Source organism: Chanodichthys erythropterus, chromosome 3 (assembly GCF_024489055.1).
Source record: "Chanodichthys erythropterus isolate Z2021 chromosome 3, ASM2448905v1, whole genome shotgun sequence".
NCBI classification, from domain to species: domain Eukaryota; kingdom Metazoa; phylum Chordata; class Actinopteri; order Cypriniformes; family Xenocyprididae; genus Chanodichthys; species Chanodichthys erythropterus.
Genome location: NC_090223.1, coordinates 25,076,384 through 25,092,531, shown reverse-complemented (window position 1 = coordinate 25,092,531; position 16,148 = coordinate 25,076,384). Strand labels below are relative to the sequence as shown.

The following is a 16,148-nucleotide window of genomic DNA, read 5'->3' as shown; positions in this document are numbered from 1 at the left end:
GGACTGTATGTTGGTGTTTTGTTTTAGTTTAAGACTGCTGCTTTCATTTTGTTGTTTGTTTATTTTATGATTAAAGTTACTTTGGAATGTTTGCCGGTTCCCGCCTCCTCCTCCTCAGAGCCTTTGACTTTGCTACAGCATGTTTTCATGAACAGACACAAAACATTTGTTGTGCCACATTTGCCAAATATATAATCAATCCTGATTGTTGTTTTCCTTAAAAGGTAGTGCTATTAATAGATATAGTCAAATAAACTCTTTGAATTTCCTCCACTACAGTATATATACTCAGACTACTGCTGGAATATAAAGAGATCTTCTCCTACAGATTTCATTTGCTTTATCTGTGTGGCTCAAGGTCTCTCTATAGCTTTATCTCATTTCAAAGGTTGCATCCTCCAGAGGTCACTGAAGACTCATTCAAGAAAAGGAACCGTAAGATTGCAAAGTAAGAAAAGAAAATTACAATATTTTCACAAGGAATAACAGTCAATTTTATCACGGTAACTTTTCTTAAATAAGACATCCTTGATGACATATGCAGCCTTCAAATGCGACCCTCTGGTGGATGCGGCCTCCGAAATGAGACACAGTTATTGTGTATATGCTGTCATTATGTAAATAGCTAGCAATTCTCCAGTCCAATGAAGCCACACATTCAGTCTTACCCAAGTTATTAAAGAGAAACTACACCTGCATTCCCGGAGACATATTATTAAGTGTGTATTGTACTAGTGACTGACAGGATTTCAAAACCTCCCACCTTTTCCTATTTATGCATCAGACACAAGATTAAGTGATAATTAATTCATACTTACAACATATACTTGTGAAGTCATGTTTAATGCATAATATAGGCTATGATGAGGAGGACGAATCTTAATGATGTGTCATATTTACTCTCTCACACATACGCAGGTGACAAATAATATGACTAAAAATAACATGAATTATAAGAGTGAAATATTGCAGTGACATAAAATCTCAATCATTTACAGGCTACAACAGTTGTGAAATTGGAAATCCAACAAAAAGGTATGTATCCATCCATCCATCCATCCATCCATCCATCTATATCCATTTATATTTATATGAACCAAATAATGTAACATAAAACAACATGTAACATAAAAAAAGCAAATCAAAATAAAACAAATGTAATAAAATAAAATCATAAGAAATCAAATGAAAGCATGAATAAAAAACATAAATAAGTATAAATAAAATAAAATGTTTGTTAAAGGAAAACTAACTGATTTACTTGAATATGAAATATTCCAAAATACAAAAGCAAAGGGCAATTTCAAAAAATCTTTTCAGAGTGACACTTTCACTGACCTGCGGGTGGAGAAGGAGCTGGAATGGCCTGCGATGAGAGAGGTGGTCTTGCGGAGGCCACGGGCAGGAGGCATGGCCACATCCTCATTTGAGGTCCGGGGCACAGAACTGGCTCTAGTGGACACAGACAGCAGTCGATCGGGGTGGTCTTCGCTCCGGCTGCGCCGTAGGCGATTGTTCCTGTGCTCGCTGAAGCTTCGGCCCCTCAACCGACTGATCAAACTCTGAGAGACCATCTCATCAAAGCGCTGCCTGTGCTTCTTAGGGATGAAGATCCTGACAAACATGGCACACACACAGCAGATGGAGTCACAGAGGAGAAACTGTTCAGGCGTGTGAACACACTCCCATGCCTACTGAGACAAACACTGGATAGAGACACACAGGCAAAGACTGAGGAGGAGGGACAGCTATGATAAAGTCTGCTATAATTACACCGGATTACGGAGATGTTTGTGACCTGCTATGAAAGAAAAAAGAGGGCTCGTGTGATGCAACGAAGCACTTTTTTTCTGTTCTGTGAAGAGGGGCAGGTAAAAATATCCTGTTTGATCAACATCAAAAGCTAAGCAGGTAAGCAGGTGACTTCTGAAAGATGTCTGTTGGGTATTTTGAAGTTCTGGGATGATGAATGATTAAAGTGAAAAAGAAAGTGCTTTTTACCCCACTTTGTTACAAGCCCTCTCTGAATTTGTAATTTCTACAAATTCTACCATAGATAGACAAAACTAAAGCTGAGCCTTGATTATATATATATACACACCAGATTCCGAAAAAGTTGAGACACTGTAGAAATTGTGAATAAAATATATATATATATATATATATATGTTACATATACATGTTGCTCTCTCTATTTCTGTTTTATTATGTGATAGAAAGCCTTCTCAAACCATTTGGCAAACCCATTTAATTTGCTGCCTATTACACGTCAAACTAAGATTACTGTAGAGACAGAAATTAAGACTGTTGTTGACTATTTATTGTATTTATGTGCATGTTTCGGCAGTAGCCTTCACTCTGTTCAGTGCTGTTTAAATCTATTCTGAGGGTTGTCATGATTGATCGGAATGATAATTATTGTGTAACGATTTAGTCATTTTATTTTTATTTTTATTTTGTAACTCTCATTCTCAGTGATTCTCAATACAATCATATATTGTAATACCATTATTACCAGTAATAATAATTCTAATCAGTAATTTTTACTTTATGCAATATATCTTTTTTATCATTTATTAATTTAATTTCTTATTTCTTATGATTTAAGCGAAAAAAAAAAAAAACTATTATCTATAAATACAGCTATTGTGAGTCTGACCTAACAATTCATCCACAAATAATACATATTTTGCATGCTGCCTGTCAACATGTCATCACTGTATAAAAACCAGAGTTTTTTTTTTTTTTTTTTTTATCTTTTTGGATACTTTGTAGTTTTACTGAGTATCAAATATATTAGCAACTTTTACTCTTTACTTGACTACATTTTTTAACAAGTAAATGTACTTTTTACTCCAATGCATTTGTGATGAGTAATGCAATTACAAATTACATTTTTCAAGACACCTAACTTTTTCTGCAGCAGTTTGTTTCTGATATAAAGAAGTGATATCGCCTAAGGGCATTGAAGGTACTATATCTAGTGCGTTTTGCTCTTACTCAGCAAAACTTGTCAACAAGGTTATTTTACGTGAATGCGAGTGCATTAGCAGGTAGTTGCTGATTTTCAGGTGTTTCATTTATGAGATGAGATCATGACTGCAGCCGCCGATAAGGCTGAAACCAGCACATCCAGTGCAAGTAGACTTTGACTAGTAAATTTTACTTCCTTTTTTTATCTGCTATATTGACAAGACCTTTTTGAAGGATATTGGTTTACTCATGGCCTTTTGTGCACTTGAGCTTAACTGAGACTTGAGAGTTTGTAAATGTTTAAAAGACGTTTAAAAGGTTGTTGTGTCGACCTTGATTTATTGCAACATTGAGGTGTTCAGTTTTATTTTGATTTTAGAAAATAAACTTGATTTCTCATCTTACAAATCAATTGTTTCTTATTTTCACTGGCATGTCTCTTAAGTATTTTACTCAGTCCTCAAAACCCAAGTATTGTTAAAATCAGAATCTCTAAGACTTTTACTCAAGTCGTATTGGAATTGGTTATTTTTTCGCTGTAAGGTATCTGTACTTTTACTCAAGTATGGTTTTCTGGTACTCTTTACACCTCTGATAAAAAACCCACTAAATGTATATTACCCACTGGACTATTTTGACTAAGATTGCATAAAACTGAAATGACCCCATGCATCATCAAGGACACCAGGAAACTGCAAGGTATCAGGAGGGGATGCACAGCTCAAGAGCTTCAGTCTGGGTTAATCCTCCAGCTGCACTCATCTCAAACACTGCTTCAAAACTAGTTCTGCTGCAGGACACAGATTATACTTTGGGCAACAAGTGGTGAAACAACACAGCACAAAAACTGTACTGTGAAGAAGTAAACATAAGGTATTTAAAACAAAACAATGAAGTTAATTAATATTATTATGAACAGCCTAGACCAAAAAATAACAATAATATACACTACGGTTCAAAAGTTTGAAGTCAGACCCATCGTTTCGCTGGACAAGATTTACAACTAGATAGATTCCTCGACTGGGATCATGTAGAGCTCTTTGAAGCTGCATTGAAAGTGCAATTTGGACCTTCAACCCATTGGTAATTGCTGAAGTCCACTATATGGAGAAAAATCTGAATGTTTTCCTCAAAAACCTTAATTTCTTTTCGACTGAAGAAAGAAAGACATCTTGGATGACATGGGGGTGAGTAAATTATCAGGAAATTTTAAATCTGAAGAGAACTAATCCTTTAATTATGGAAAATTGTTTGGTTAGTTGCATTTTAATATTCATTCAGCATGATTTGCATTTAGCATAATTTTTTTAGCATCATCTGATCAGAACAGATCTGCAACCTGTAGTTGTAAACATTTTGTCCCTTGTAAGTACCTAATCACAATAGTACGGAGGTGAAGATTAGATTACAAACAGCATTTGTAGCAATTGTAAATAATAGCCTCATACACACATGCTTTCACTCTACATTACAATATCCCTGTTTGTATGACGCATCTCAGTCATTTCACATACAACATATGCTGGTCTTCTTGCCTCTGAAGAGCTCAGAGCCCAGCAATGGTAGGAGGACATTATAATCCAAGAAAAACAAAACTAATACTAACTTAAAACTAATACTTTTTAAGATTCATGTCATTCATTCTCAATTCTTATGTACCCAAGTACACCGAATTTACGTTTTACATGCTCTCTCATCAGTGTACTCATTCTTGAAAATCTCCCCAAAAACTCTTAATGCAACTTAAATCCACATTTCTCTCAAAGTTAACTTTTATTTAGTTCAGGATGCCCTCAATTAGAAGGAGGTCACAGAACATCTAAAATTAACCCTGAGTCAGAGAGGGGAGGGAACGTAGATCAAGGACACACTTTTCAAAAAGAATGAAGGTGGGAATGAAGAATGCATTAAAGAGTCTCAATAATAAAAGACATCTATTAACACAAGTAAGTGAACTCTAAAGCTATGTCAAACTGTTTTAGTTCCTCTTTGTATAGTTATAATCGCAAAAAGCATTCCATGCACCTCACAAACTGACGAACATCCGAAGTTCTCAATGACATAAATGATGGAAAATTCATTATTAAAGAATGCAAGATCAACAAAGCCAAATGAGGATATGATTGTGAAGTAAAATGCCAACGACAAAAAGAAACTCAAAGCTTTAATATTTTTTTCTACTTGCCCTCTAGATCTATAAGTCAAATATTTCTTGAAACTGTGTAACTAATTAAAGAGTTACAATTCCCTAGAAAATTAATCAACCCCCAACTTCTGAAACTACACAGTAAAAAAGAATTGTAGGTTCAACTTAAAAAAAGTATGTTACCTGGTTAAAATTTGGAGTTCATTGAAATTAAAATGTTGAGATAATACAATGAAGGTGATTATTTTAATCAACAGAAACTCAAAATATTATGTTATCTGAACCAAATTAATTAACTTGATTTGACAAAAGAAAAAATGTTGTGATAAATCAAAAAAAATTTTTTTTACAGTGTAGCTTCTCTGAGCATGATCCTAGAAGGTTCTCCTTACCGAAAACGCCTGAGCCCCATCTCTCCTTTAAATTACGTCTCAAAGAAACAATGAGATGTTCTTGATCTCAGTGCAGGAGTCATCACAGAGCTGGAATAATCATTCACTGAATAAAACAGGATAGTTGGAAAAGCCATTATCTCCAGTAGCCAGATGAGGAGATGCTTATTAGCGCCAACTTGAGCGATGACGTTGCATGTATGAAGAAGGAAACTTCAGGTCACGTCATCATCGAGTCAGCTTTGGCAGAGTCGCCCATACTGCCATGCTGAGTTGCCTCGGGGAGTTTAACGTTAGAAAAGAGTCTACATCCAGAACTGTAGACCAGATGTCTTCAAATGCAGACGAGAGGCAAAGTTGCAGCTGCTTCAAAGGTGAAGAGAGAGAATAGAATGAAAGTGTGGAGCTTAAACAGAGCGAGAGGGAGAGAGAAAATAGATACTGTCCCACTGGATATCTAAGGCAGGTCATCATGTGGGAGACTCAAGAAAAAAAAAGAAGGGAGTTATTCAATCCGATCCACATAATTGTGCATGAGTTAGAAGGTCCTTGAAGTATCCATGTTCACGAGGACAAAAGCAGAAAACTCTTGAGTTTGCACAACTGACACCGACCAGATGAACAGTAGTAGTTGAATGCAAAACCTGGAGCCACAAATAACGGATTCCTTTCAAATTTAAGACAAGGTCCCAAAATCTTGTTAGCCGGTTCTTTGTAGCTCAGCTGGAAACTCGCAAGTTTAAATCAAGAAAGTTGTTATGTGGATTTTGTTCAAACTTCTGGTGCGTCACGGACCTAAGAGAGATTTATTACAAGAAGTAGGCTGCTTAAAAATAGGGAGGTTCCATGGGGAGAACTGGGCAAATTTTTGTAGGGATGGAACGCAGCACACAAGCTGGTCAGCGCTCGAGTGGACTGAAGGACAGTGAAAATGCAGAGATGCACGCCAAATAATAGTGATATCAATGATGAAAATGAGCTAGAAAGGTCATGCTCTCACTAAGATGTTTATATGCATTCAAACTATGTGTGTCTGAACTATCTTTTCATTCAATTGGAAGTCAAATGTGATCAATATTCAAATCTAACACCATCAACAATAGTCTTTTCTGATACTAAAACATGCAAAAAACATAAAATAAAAGAGCAACTTGCCTCTGCACAATGGAAAATGACTGCAAATACAAAACTGTTTCTTACTTGCTAAAGAAGCCGTTCATGGTTCCTGATAATACATGGATAGGCTATCAAGGGTTTAATCAGAACAAGCTGATAGAAAATGTGAATCTAGGTATCTGGAGCATGCTGTTCTTCTTCATAATTCACTCCTCATGAAGGTAAGTGCGGTCCAAAAGTGTTCCCATTTCTGAGAGTTTAGCTTTAAATAATAACATTTATCCTGTAAATACTTGATGAAACTGTGTTTTATCTGGTAAACATCACAGGAATAATTCCTCACGGGGAGCCAGAGGCTGTTAAAACTGCTCCGTTAGTGAAACTGAAAACCCTTCGGCTATGGGATGAGTCAAATTCTCCTGACAAAATCCCTCATCAGCGAGTTATTCTTGCGAGACGCAAAACTGACACCTACAAACCTAAGAGAGAGATATTTCTTATAGAGTATATTTATTTTCACAAAATATAATATTAAATGTAACTATAATACATAAATAATAAATGTATTTAAAATATAAATCTAATAATAATAATAAATCTAACGATATTAAAACTATGGAGGCACTGATGTAAAGGTATCATAATCGATATCTCAGCTGATTAATTGCCCTGATAATTGAAAGCAATTATTTTCACTATCGGACATTTGCTGATTGTTTAAAAACTGCCAATGATCAGGGCCAAGTATACACTGCCAATCAAAAAGTGTCGGGAAAACTTGTCAGACTGCAACTCATTGTGTGCGTTTAGAAAATGTCTTGTGTTGAATGTAGGGCTTTCAAAGTCAAAGGGATAGTTCACCCAAAAAGAAAATTATCCCATGATTTAATCACCCTCAAGCCATCCTAGGTGTATATGACTATCTTCTTTCAGACGAACACAATTAGATATACATTTTAAAAATATCCTTAGTCCTCCAAGGTTTAAGGCATTTTTAAGTCAAAAATAATGCATCCATCCATCGATCCATCATAAAAAAAAAAAAAAAAAAAAGAAGTAATCCATACGACTCCAGAGGGTTAATAAAGGCCTTCTGTAGTAAAGCGTTGCATTTTTATAAGAAAAATATCCATATTTAAAACTTTATATATTCAAATAACTAGCTTCCGGCAGATGGCTGTAGTCGATTTGCGGCGGAAGAGTATCCTTTGACCTGACACAAAATGTAATGACAAACGTGGAGGCGCAGAGGATAGAGTTACGGCTCCGGCTAGGTTTTGTTCCGTCCTCTACGCGGTGTCAACTCACACCAGAAGCATTTCAGAAGCGAAGCGGCTGGATTCGTGAGACTACAAGATTTGCCTGTCTGACTTTTTTTTTCCTTGATTTTTCGTGTTTTTAATGGCTAAATTGTTATATTTTGTCCGGTTTAATTGTGTTTATTGCTATGCCATACTTTATTTTACTGTAGCCTACAGACAAAGTTAATACACTTAAAGGTCCAGTTATGGACAACAAGAACAAAAAGATTTCTGGTTTCTGGGACGCTTCTGAAACGCGGCTGGTGTAAACACAAGCATTAACTAGAGTGGCAACGGATCAGCTCCGGTAGCCGTGTCGCAGCCGTAGCATGCTGCAGACGCGCACAGTGTAAATAAGGGGTTACTCTTATGGCGCAAGACATTCAAGGTTGCAAGAGTCATTCAAAGTTGCATTTACTTTAGGAAAGTTATCTTATGTTCACAGTTTGCTAGTTAGCTATCCAAAAAACACTAGAGAGGAGCTTCTTTACTGTTGCATGTTTGAATAAATTTGCCATGAAGACAAGTGTTTATGAAAACTACCTTATGTGCAATTGAGTTGTATACAAACATTTCAGTTTTTGTGTGTAATTATTATACCTGAAAATAACCTGTAATATTATAGTAATGCACCAAATGAGAGAGTTACAGCATTAGTTTAATTTTTTTCCCTTAAGAAAAACCAAGTATCATTATCAACATTCTGAATAATCAGCTATAAATATCAGTGGAGAAATTTAGTATTTTGCATTGCTAATTAGAATCAAACAATACTTTAATAAAATTATTGCAGTTTTGAACTCATGGACCTGGGGCTGTATTCCCAAAACATTTTATCTTATCACTAAGAGTTCTCCTAAATGGCAGTAAAAGTTCTTTGCTAAGAGTTTTCTCTTAAAACTTATTCACAAAGCTACTGAGACCAACTTTAACTAGGGAAGAGAGAGAAGTCTTATGCTAAGAGAAAGGACGGGGTTGACCTCGTTGCTATGGATTATGCCCACAGTGATTGGCTGATGGGGAGGAGTCTCTGTCAGCAATTTAATCATAGAAATATTGTAGAATGAGGTGTTATTTTTCCCATATACAAAAAAAGTATTTAAAAGGTTTTAAAATGTAGGGTAAGTGTCACTAATTAAACTAGTATACGTTCAGCTAATTGTCTGCATCTCTCGAATTCAAGGGACAAATTATTTTTTATAAACAAAGTTTTGGAGGAGCACATTCAAATGGTCTATCTAATCAGTTCAAGAGGAGGTATATATGAGAGCCGACTCACATAGCTACCTTGACAGTTTTCTGTATCCCTCCGCCAACTCGTTTCTCACTCTCGGCTGGCTGGGGATACAAGGAGAACTCTGGATGTGGGCAAAATTCCAAGCTTGGAGCCCTCGATCGCCTTGGACAGCACGCCAAATACGCTTATCATTTGTAAGTGTGAACTAGTGAAAATAATTGCCACAGGTAATCAGGCATTATTATTTATTTTTTTATTAAAGATTTATTTTTGCCGTTTTTATTGTAGATTCAAATCTATAAATCAAAATATGTATTGCATTTATGAAGAAAAGGTGCAGCACCCAAGGCACTATTGCCTCAATGGTGTTCAGTGTCTTTGGGCGGATTGCTAAGGCGGATTGGCACCAACAATCATTTTAGGACTGTTTGTGATTTTGTCTTAGTGACTTAGGACCTACTCCTAACATTTCACAGATTTAGGAGCTAGTTTTAGCGGTAAAATGCTTTGTGAAATACTCTTAGAGCAAAAATTTAGAAGTCCTAAAATTAGTACTGACACCCATTATTTTTAAGAGTTTCTCTTAAATCAGCAAATTAGGAGCTACTTTTAGCCTCAAGATGTTTTGTGAATACAGCCCCAGATCAGGTCAGATGACTTTGAAATCACCAGAAATGTCAAAGATACACAACTGAAGCTTAAAACTAGCAGGGAGACTCTGTTTTGTACCTCATTTTTCAAATATACCTCTTTATTAACTCACTTCTGATGCTCAGTGTCAGAGGATGCAAAGAAATACAACACTTTGAGACACTCCAGTGAGTTCTAAACCACTGCTGCTTATTTAAAAGTGGATTGATCAAGATTACAAGTGCTATAAGGATGGTGTTGCTCTAATTTTGATGATAATTCTGAGAGAAAGAACCTTTCATGACTGATTTTTATGCGAAGCTAGACCATGCAGTTTCTTAGGTGGGACAATGTTAGCTTAGACAATGCAATTCAGATTCACAATATAACAAAAGCATCCACTTCATGGCTGTCCTGTCATAAGGCAAGCTCTCACTAACAACATTTTGACTAGATTTTGCCATTTTAGACAGATTCTAACAGGTCTGCAACAAAACCCCCGGATCTTGGCCATATCAGTGCTCATATCATAGCTAACTGACTGTGTTTATGTGAATAATCGCCAAGACATTTTGACATTATTTTATGTGTATTTTGACTGTTTAAGCACAATAATCAACACAATTTAGTACCGAGAGGAGGCTTTAAGTATGCGCACTATGAGTGTGAACACAAAATCTGCGGGAATGAGTAAAAATTATGCACAATACATGTAATCCAATGTCGAAATTTAAGCCCAGTAACACCAGCAATATTCATCCGGAGCAAATTAAACGAGTGAGTGAAGCAGGTTTGTGTGTCAACTCGCTGTCGGAGAGAGAAAGAGCAGCCGGTATCGTGTATCTATTCTGTGGAAAATGATGGAAGCATTTCAGATATTTCAGTATAGATATGTATCAAAAAAATCTAGATTTTTGACAACACTACATTGCACTTAGTTTTTTATTTCAGATACTTTTTTAAAAGACTACATTTGAAGAATGTATATATTACATATAAAATTCAACCCACTAAAGTGGCTAACAGGAGTGACTGTGGCGGGTTGGCAGTTGTTAACATCAAGCCCCGATAACACTTACACTTACCTACAACAAGGTTTCATCTGTTAGTTACTAACAATGTGCAATATATGTTCATAGGATTTATTAACCTTTGGTAATGTTAGTTAATAGATATACATTTGTTCATTGTTTATGTCAGTTAAGAGTGCATTAAAGGATTAGTTTACTTCAGAATTAAACTAGTTAGGGATTAGAATGAACTAATCCTTTAACAAATACAACTCTTGATTTACAAAAATATAGATAAATAAGATAAATAGATGCTGTGGTAGTATTGTACATTGTTAGTTCATGTTAAAGTGAAGTGGCATGTGGTCAAGTATGGTGACCCATACTCGGAATTTGTGCTCTGCATTTAACCCATCCAAGTGCACACACACAGCAGTCAACACACACCCGGAGCACATTAACTAATGTAGTTAATGTTGACAAATGAAACCTTACTGTAAAGTGTTACAAAGAATAAAACAAAAAAATATAATTCAGCATTGTCACCAATCCAAACAAAAAAAGGAAATTTAAAAAAAACTTAATGAGTTGTAATTTTAAAAATTGGGAGGCGGGTCATACAAGTGGATTGATGAAAGCTCATTGGTACCTTATGCTGTCAATCAGTTGCTGATGCTCCTCGGTGAGCAGTATTTCTGGAAGTGTGGATGCTAACCCTTCAACATCCCTCTCATTTGCATACTGCTTCAGCAAATCAAACAGCCTCTCTTTCACCTCAGGCTCCTCCCCTAAAATCTCCTCAACCTATAAAAATTCAGAACAGACAATTTTACACTTTCAATTTTTTAGTGTGAAGTGCTATTGAAAATATAACTAACTTTTTGGGGTTTGAGTTGCAGTTTAAAGGGTTAGTTCACCCAAAAATGAAAATAATGTCATTTATTACTCACCCTCATGCCGTTTTACACCCATAAGTCCTTCATTAATCTTCTGAACACAAATTAAGTTATTTTAGTTGAAATCCGATGGCTCTGTGAGGCATCCATAGGGAGCAATTACATTTCCTTTCTCAAGATCCATTAATGTACTAAAAACATATTTAAATCAGTTCATGTGAGTACAGTGGTTCAATATTAATATTATAAAGCGACGACAATCTAATTAATCTAATTTGACAATTTAAACAATCTTTGGTGCGGCAAAAAAACAATATAATGACTTATTTAGTGATGGCCAATTTCAAAACACTGCTTCAGGAAGCTTCGGAGCATTATGAATCAGTGCGTGTTGAATCACGATTCGGATCATGTGTCAAACCGCCAAACTGCTGAAATCACGTGACTTTAGCGCTCCTACACGCTGAATTGATACGCTGATTCTTTATGCTCCAAAGCTTCCTGAAGCAGTGTTTTGAAATCGGCCATCACTATATAAGTCGTTATATTTTTTTTTTTGGCGCACCAATATTCTCGTCACTTTATAATATTAATATTGAACCACTGTACTCACATGAACTGATTTAAACATGTTTTTAGTACATTAATGGATCTTGAGAGAGGAAATGTCATTGCTCCCTATGGAGGCCTCACGGTGCCATCTGATTTAAACCAAAAATATCTTAATTTGTGTTCCGAAGTTAACGAAGGACTTGCGGGTGTGGAACGGCAAGAGGGTGAGTAATTAATGACAGAATTTTCATTTTTGGGTGAACTAACCCTTTAACCATTTTTACATGCCTTTAAGACTGACCTTCTTGTTGAACTCCAGAGCTTTGTGCTTGCGGTCCTGCCTCACGATGTCTCCGCTCTGATACGTCTCTTTCATGCTGCTGCTGGTGCGTTTCTGCCAGCGGTTCATGCGGAGCACACCCAGACGCAGTGTACGTCCCTGAGAGGCCTTGATCATGGCCGCCGCCGTTTCGTGATGTTTCACTGGAATCCCATTCACCTCCATTACATAGTCTCCAGCTTGCAGTCCGCTCCGGCCGGCTGGAGAGTTGGACATGCAGTCCTCCACCAGCAGGGGACTGTCTCCCACTATGGTGAAGCCAAAACGACCATCAGGCCCTGGGGCAATGTCCATCTGTAGTGGCAATTTTTGCAAAGCAAAAGCAAAGGAAAATGAAGAGAGATCTGAATTATCTTTAAAACAACAAGGGTATCTTGATTGCATATGCAATGTCAGTTTTGTTATTAACAGTAAAAATATAACACCAACAAAAACAAACTGACCTGTTCAATTCTAGATACGACTCCGATGCTGGGCGGCACAGTCTTGAGGGTCTGAGCCAGAGCGATGAGAGCTTTGGTGCTGAGGGTGGAGACGTTCTGCCCGTCGATCTCCAGAACCTGGTCACCTGGCTGCAGCCCGGCCATGTAAGCGCTGCTGCCCTCCACCACAGAGAGGATGTAACTGGGTCCATCTCCACCCAGCTTAAAGCCAAATTCCTCTGGCCAACCCTGGTTATTTGCTGGAAGGCCCAGTTCTGGAAAAAGTCAATAAATTAGTTCTCAAAATTATCTTTAAAATACAGTATCTTGAAAAGGGTACAATATTTATATATAGCCAATATATAAGCAATATATACACATGTGTGCAGAATTATTAGGCAAGTTGATTTTCTGATCATATGTTTTTTCCAAGAATATTTTACCAATTCCAAACCACATCAATCTTAATAACTACTATTAATTTTGTATTTAATCATTTATAAGTGATATATAATTGTTCATGAAGGCTGGAAATGAAAAACACCTTATTGAGGTGTGCATAATTATTAGGCAGGTTTTCTTTTACAGATAAAATGAGCCAAAAAAAAGTATTAAATGCTCATGAGAATGATGCAATACTAATAAAACACCAGAAATTGCAGTTAAGGCATGACCATTGGATGGTGAAATGCTCATTGGGTCAGACAAAAACAGGTGGAGAAGAAAAGACACATGTTAACTGCAAAAGAATTACAAATTAAGGTGAAGAATTAAGTGTGAAACCATCAGGAACCCTTTAGTCTCCAGTACCACCATTTTCAAGAACTGCAACCTACCTGGAGTCTCCAGAAGTGTGAGGTGTCAGGATCTCAGAGATTAGGTTAGCTAAAGAATCCTAAAAAATGACCCATTTAATAAGAATCACAAGCTGAAGTGTTGTAAAATACATGACTGTTTATTATAGGCTTTATAGACCGACAGATTGAGAGTGACTCTCGAAGGACCAGCACCACATCCTCTTTTGCCACTGTTTGAATTTATCTTTCAGATTCTTGCTGTAAGTTATGAAAGATCATTTTTATTGCATATCTGCAAGACAGACTTTTCAGGATTGGAGATGGACTAAAAATGATCTTCTGGAAGATAAATTCTTCAAACAGTGAAACAAAAGGATGTGGTGCTGGTCCTTCAAGAGTCACTCTCAAGCTGTCTGTCTTTAAAGCCAATAAAAAAAAAAAACAATCTTCATGTATTTTACAACACTTTTCACTATATACAGACTTTTTAGTCAGAGTTAAATCTCTTTTTTTTGGCTCATTTTGCTTGTAAAAGCAAACCTGCCTAATAATTCTGCACACCTAATTATAAGGCATTTTTCATTTCCAGCCTTCATGAACAATTATATATCACTTAGAAATGATTACAAATGAATACAAAATTAATAGTAGTTATTAAGATTGATGTGGTTTGGAATAGGTAATTGTCATTGGGGAAAAAATGATCAGAAAATCAACTTGCATAATAATTCTGCAGACAGTGTAGAATTCTCTCATTGCGTGACCTAATAAAAGATGATAAAAGAAAGAAAGAAAAAAAAAAAAAAAGGTCGAGCAATTACTTCACGCACCAATATTCAGTGGGAATTCTCTCAGGACGTTAGGGTTTGGGTCTGTGGAAGTGAAGAAACACAATAATTTGCTTAAGTATATGTATGCTTTATATATTACCATATTATATAAGGTAAAATGGCATAACAATTGTCTATAATCTGGAGAAAATAAATTGTACTAATATATCTCACATCACATCTAAATTATTTAATAAAATATATATTATCTTTAATATAATATAAAAAATACAAGAATATTTTCATCAGTTCTGAATAATAACTTGAAGGCATCTGACTATGGCACTGCAGTCACCGCCTTACAGAGCTCCATGTTCTGCTTGAGGAACTTACAGAAATCTTTGGAGGCACTGCGGGATCCCGATCGGCTTTGGCGAAGAGAAAAACGGCCCTTCTGGCTCTTCAAAAATCTTCTCATCATGGTTTCTGGGTCTTCTGAGTGGTGTCAAAGTCAAGCTCTAAGAGGTCACATCAGGTCAGCACCTCATCACCCTCCTCAACAAGTCACTGCATTTTTTTTTTACCAAAAAGCCTTCAGTGAAGGAATCGATCCAGCAGGTTTAGCCTCCATCGATGATCTTTCAATGAAGATATAAGTCCAGTGTAGATTAAGAGAGCGCTGTCAAGCTCTCTGCAGCCGTGGCTCTACATCTCCACTGAGTTGGTCCAGTCCTAACCCTCTTGCAGAGCACCGAGCAGAAATCTGGGACAAGCTAGCTGGGTCTTTTAATGATTCTTTTGCAAGAAAAAGGTACAGTGAAGCCCCATTTTTCTATAAATACCTCCCTCTCCCTCTCTCTCTCTTTCTCTCTGTGATGCTGGTGGATTGGGCCTCTCTCAAGGCTGAGGACTGACCCAGAAACTGCCTGTCAGAGCAGCAAAGGACGGCGCTCTGATTAGAGATCCTCAGAGATGCTGTGGTACAGTTAGATTGAGTCTGGTACATTTAACTCCAATTCCCATTCTATGAAGCTGATCCATTCTTCCAACTGTTCCTTATGCAGCACAAAAAAAAAGGTCTCAGAACACCAGGAATGGTTAACCTCCAACACTGCAATGAGAGGTATGATTTAATATGATATTAATAGCATTTACAGCATGACGTCAGAAAGTAATGAGGAGATACTGGCGCTCAGGGCTGGTAACCAGAAGGTTGCTGGTTTGACCTCCACAAAGAAAAAGCAACAGCCCAATTGTGCCCTTAACCTCAGGTTCCACAGAAGTAAAGTACAGTGGAGTACTTTATTTACTTCCCTGTACATAAATATACTGCAAGTAACTTTGAATAAAATGGTGAATCTCCTAAAAATGTCAACAAAATGAAATAAAACAAATTTAAACAAAAAATAAAACTAAACTAAATAAAACAATAACATATATGTGAATTTTAAACAAATTTAAAAAAAATAAACAATGTCAAGTAAAATCAAAACAAAAAAAAGAACAATATATACATTTTAAACAAAACAATATAATATATAAAACTAAACAAAAAAACAAAAAGAA

At 36.4% G+C, this 16,148-nt stretch overlaps 1 protein-coding gene across 2 annotated transcripts in view; it reads right to left on the bottom strand.

Annotated features, from left to right (window-relative positions):
- grid2ipa (glutamate receptor, ionotropic, delta 2 (Grid2) interacting protein, a) overlaps positions 1 to 15,323 on the bottom strand; it is a 32,576-nt gene extending 17,253 nt beyond the window's left edge. For both annotated transcript variants that reach the window (XM_067381468.1, XM_067381469.1), the window contains exons 1-6: positions 14,976 to 15,323; positions 14,643 to 14,684; positions 13,037 to 13,290; positions 12,555 to 12,887; positions 11,455 to 11,609; positions 1,339 to 1,614 (exon numbers count right to left, since the gene is read on the bottom strand). In XM_067381468.1, coding sequence (XP_067237569.1) covers positions 1,339 to 1,614; positions 11,455 to 11,609; positions 12,555 to 12,887; positions 13,037 to 13,290; positions 14,643 to 14,684; positions 14,976 to 15,063 — 1,148 coding nt within the window. In that variant the 5' untranslated portion in view covers positions 15,064 to 15,323. The remainder of the gene's footprint in view (positions 1 to 1,338; positions 1,615 to 11,454; positions 11,610 to 12,554; positions 12,888 to 13,036; positions 13,291 to 14,642; positions 14,685 to 14,975) is intronic.
- Positions 15,324 to 16,148: the final 825 nt, after the last annotated feature.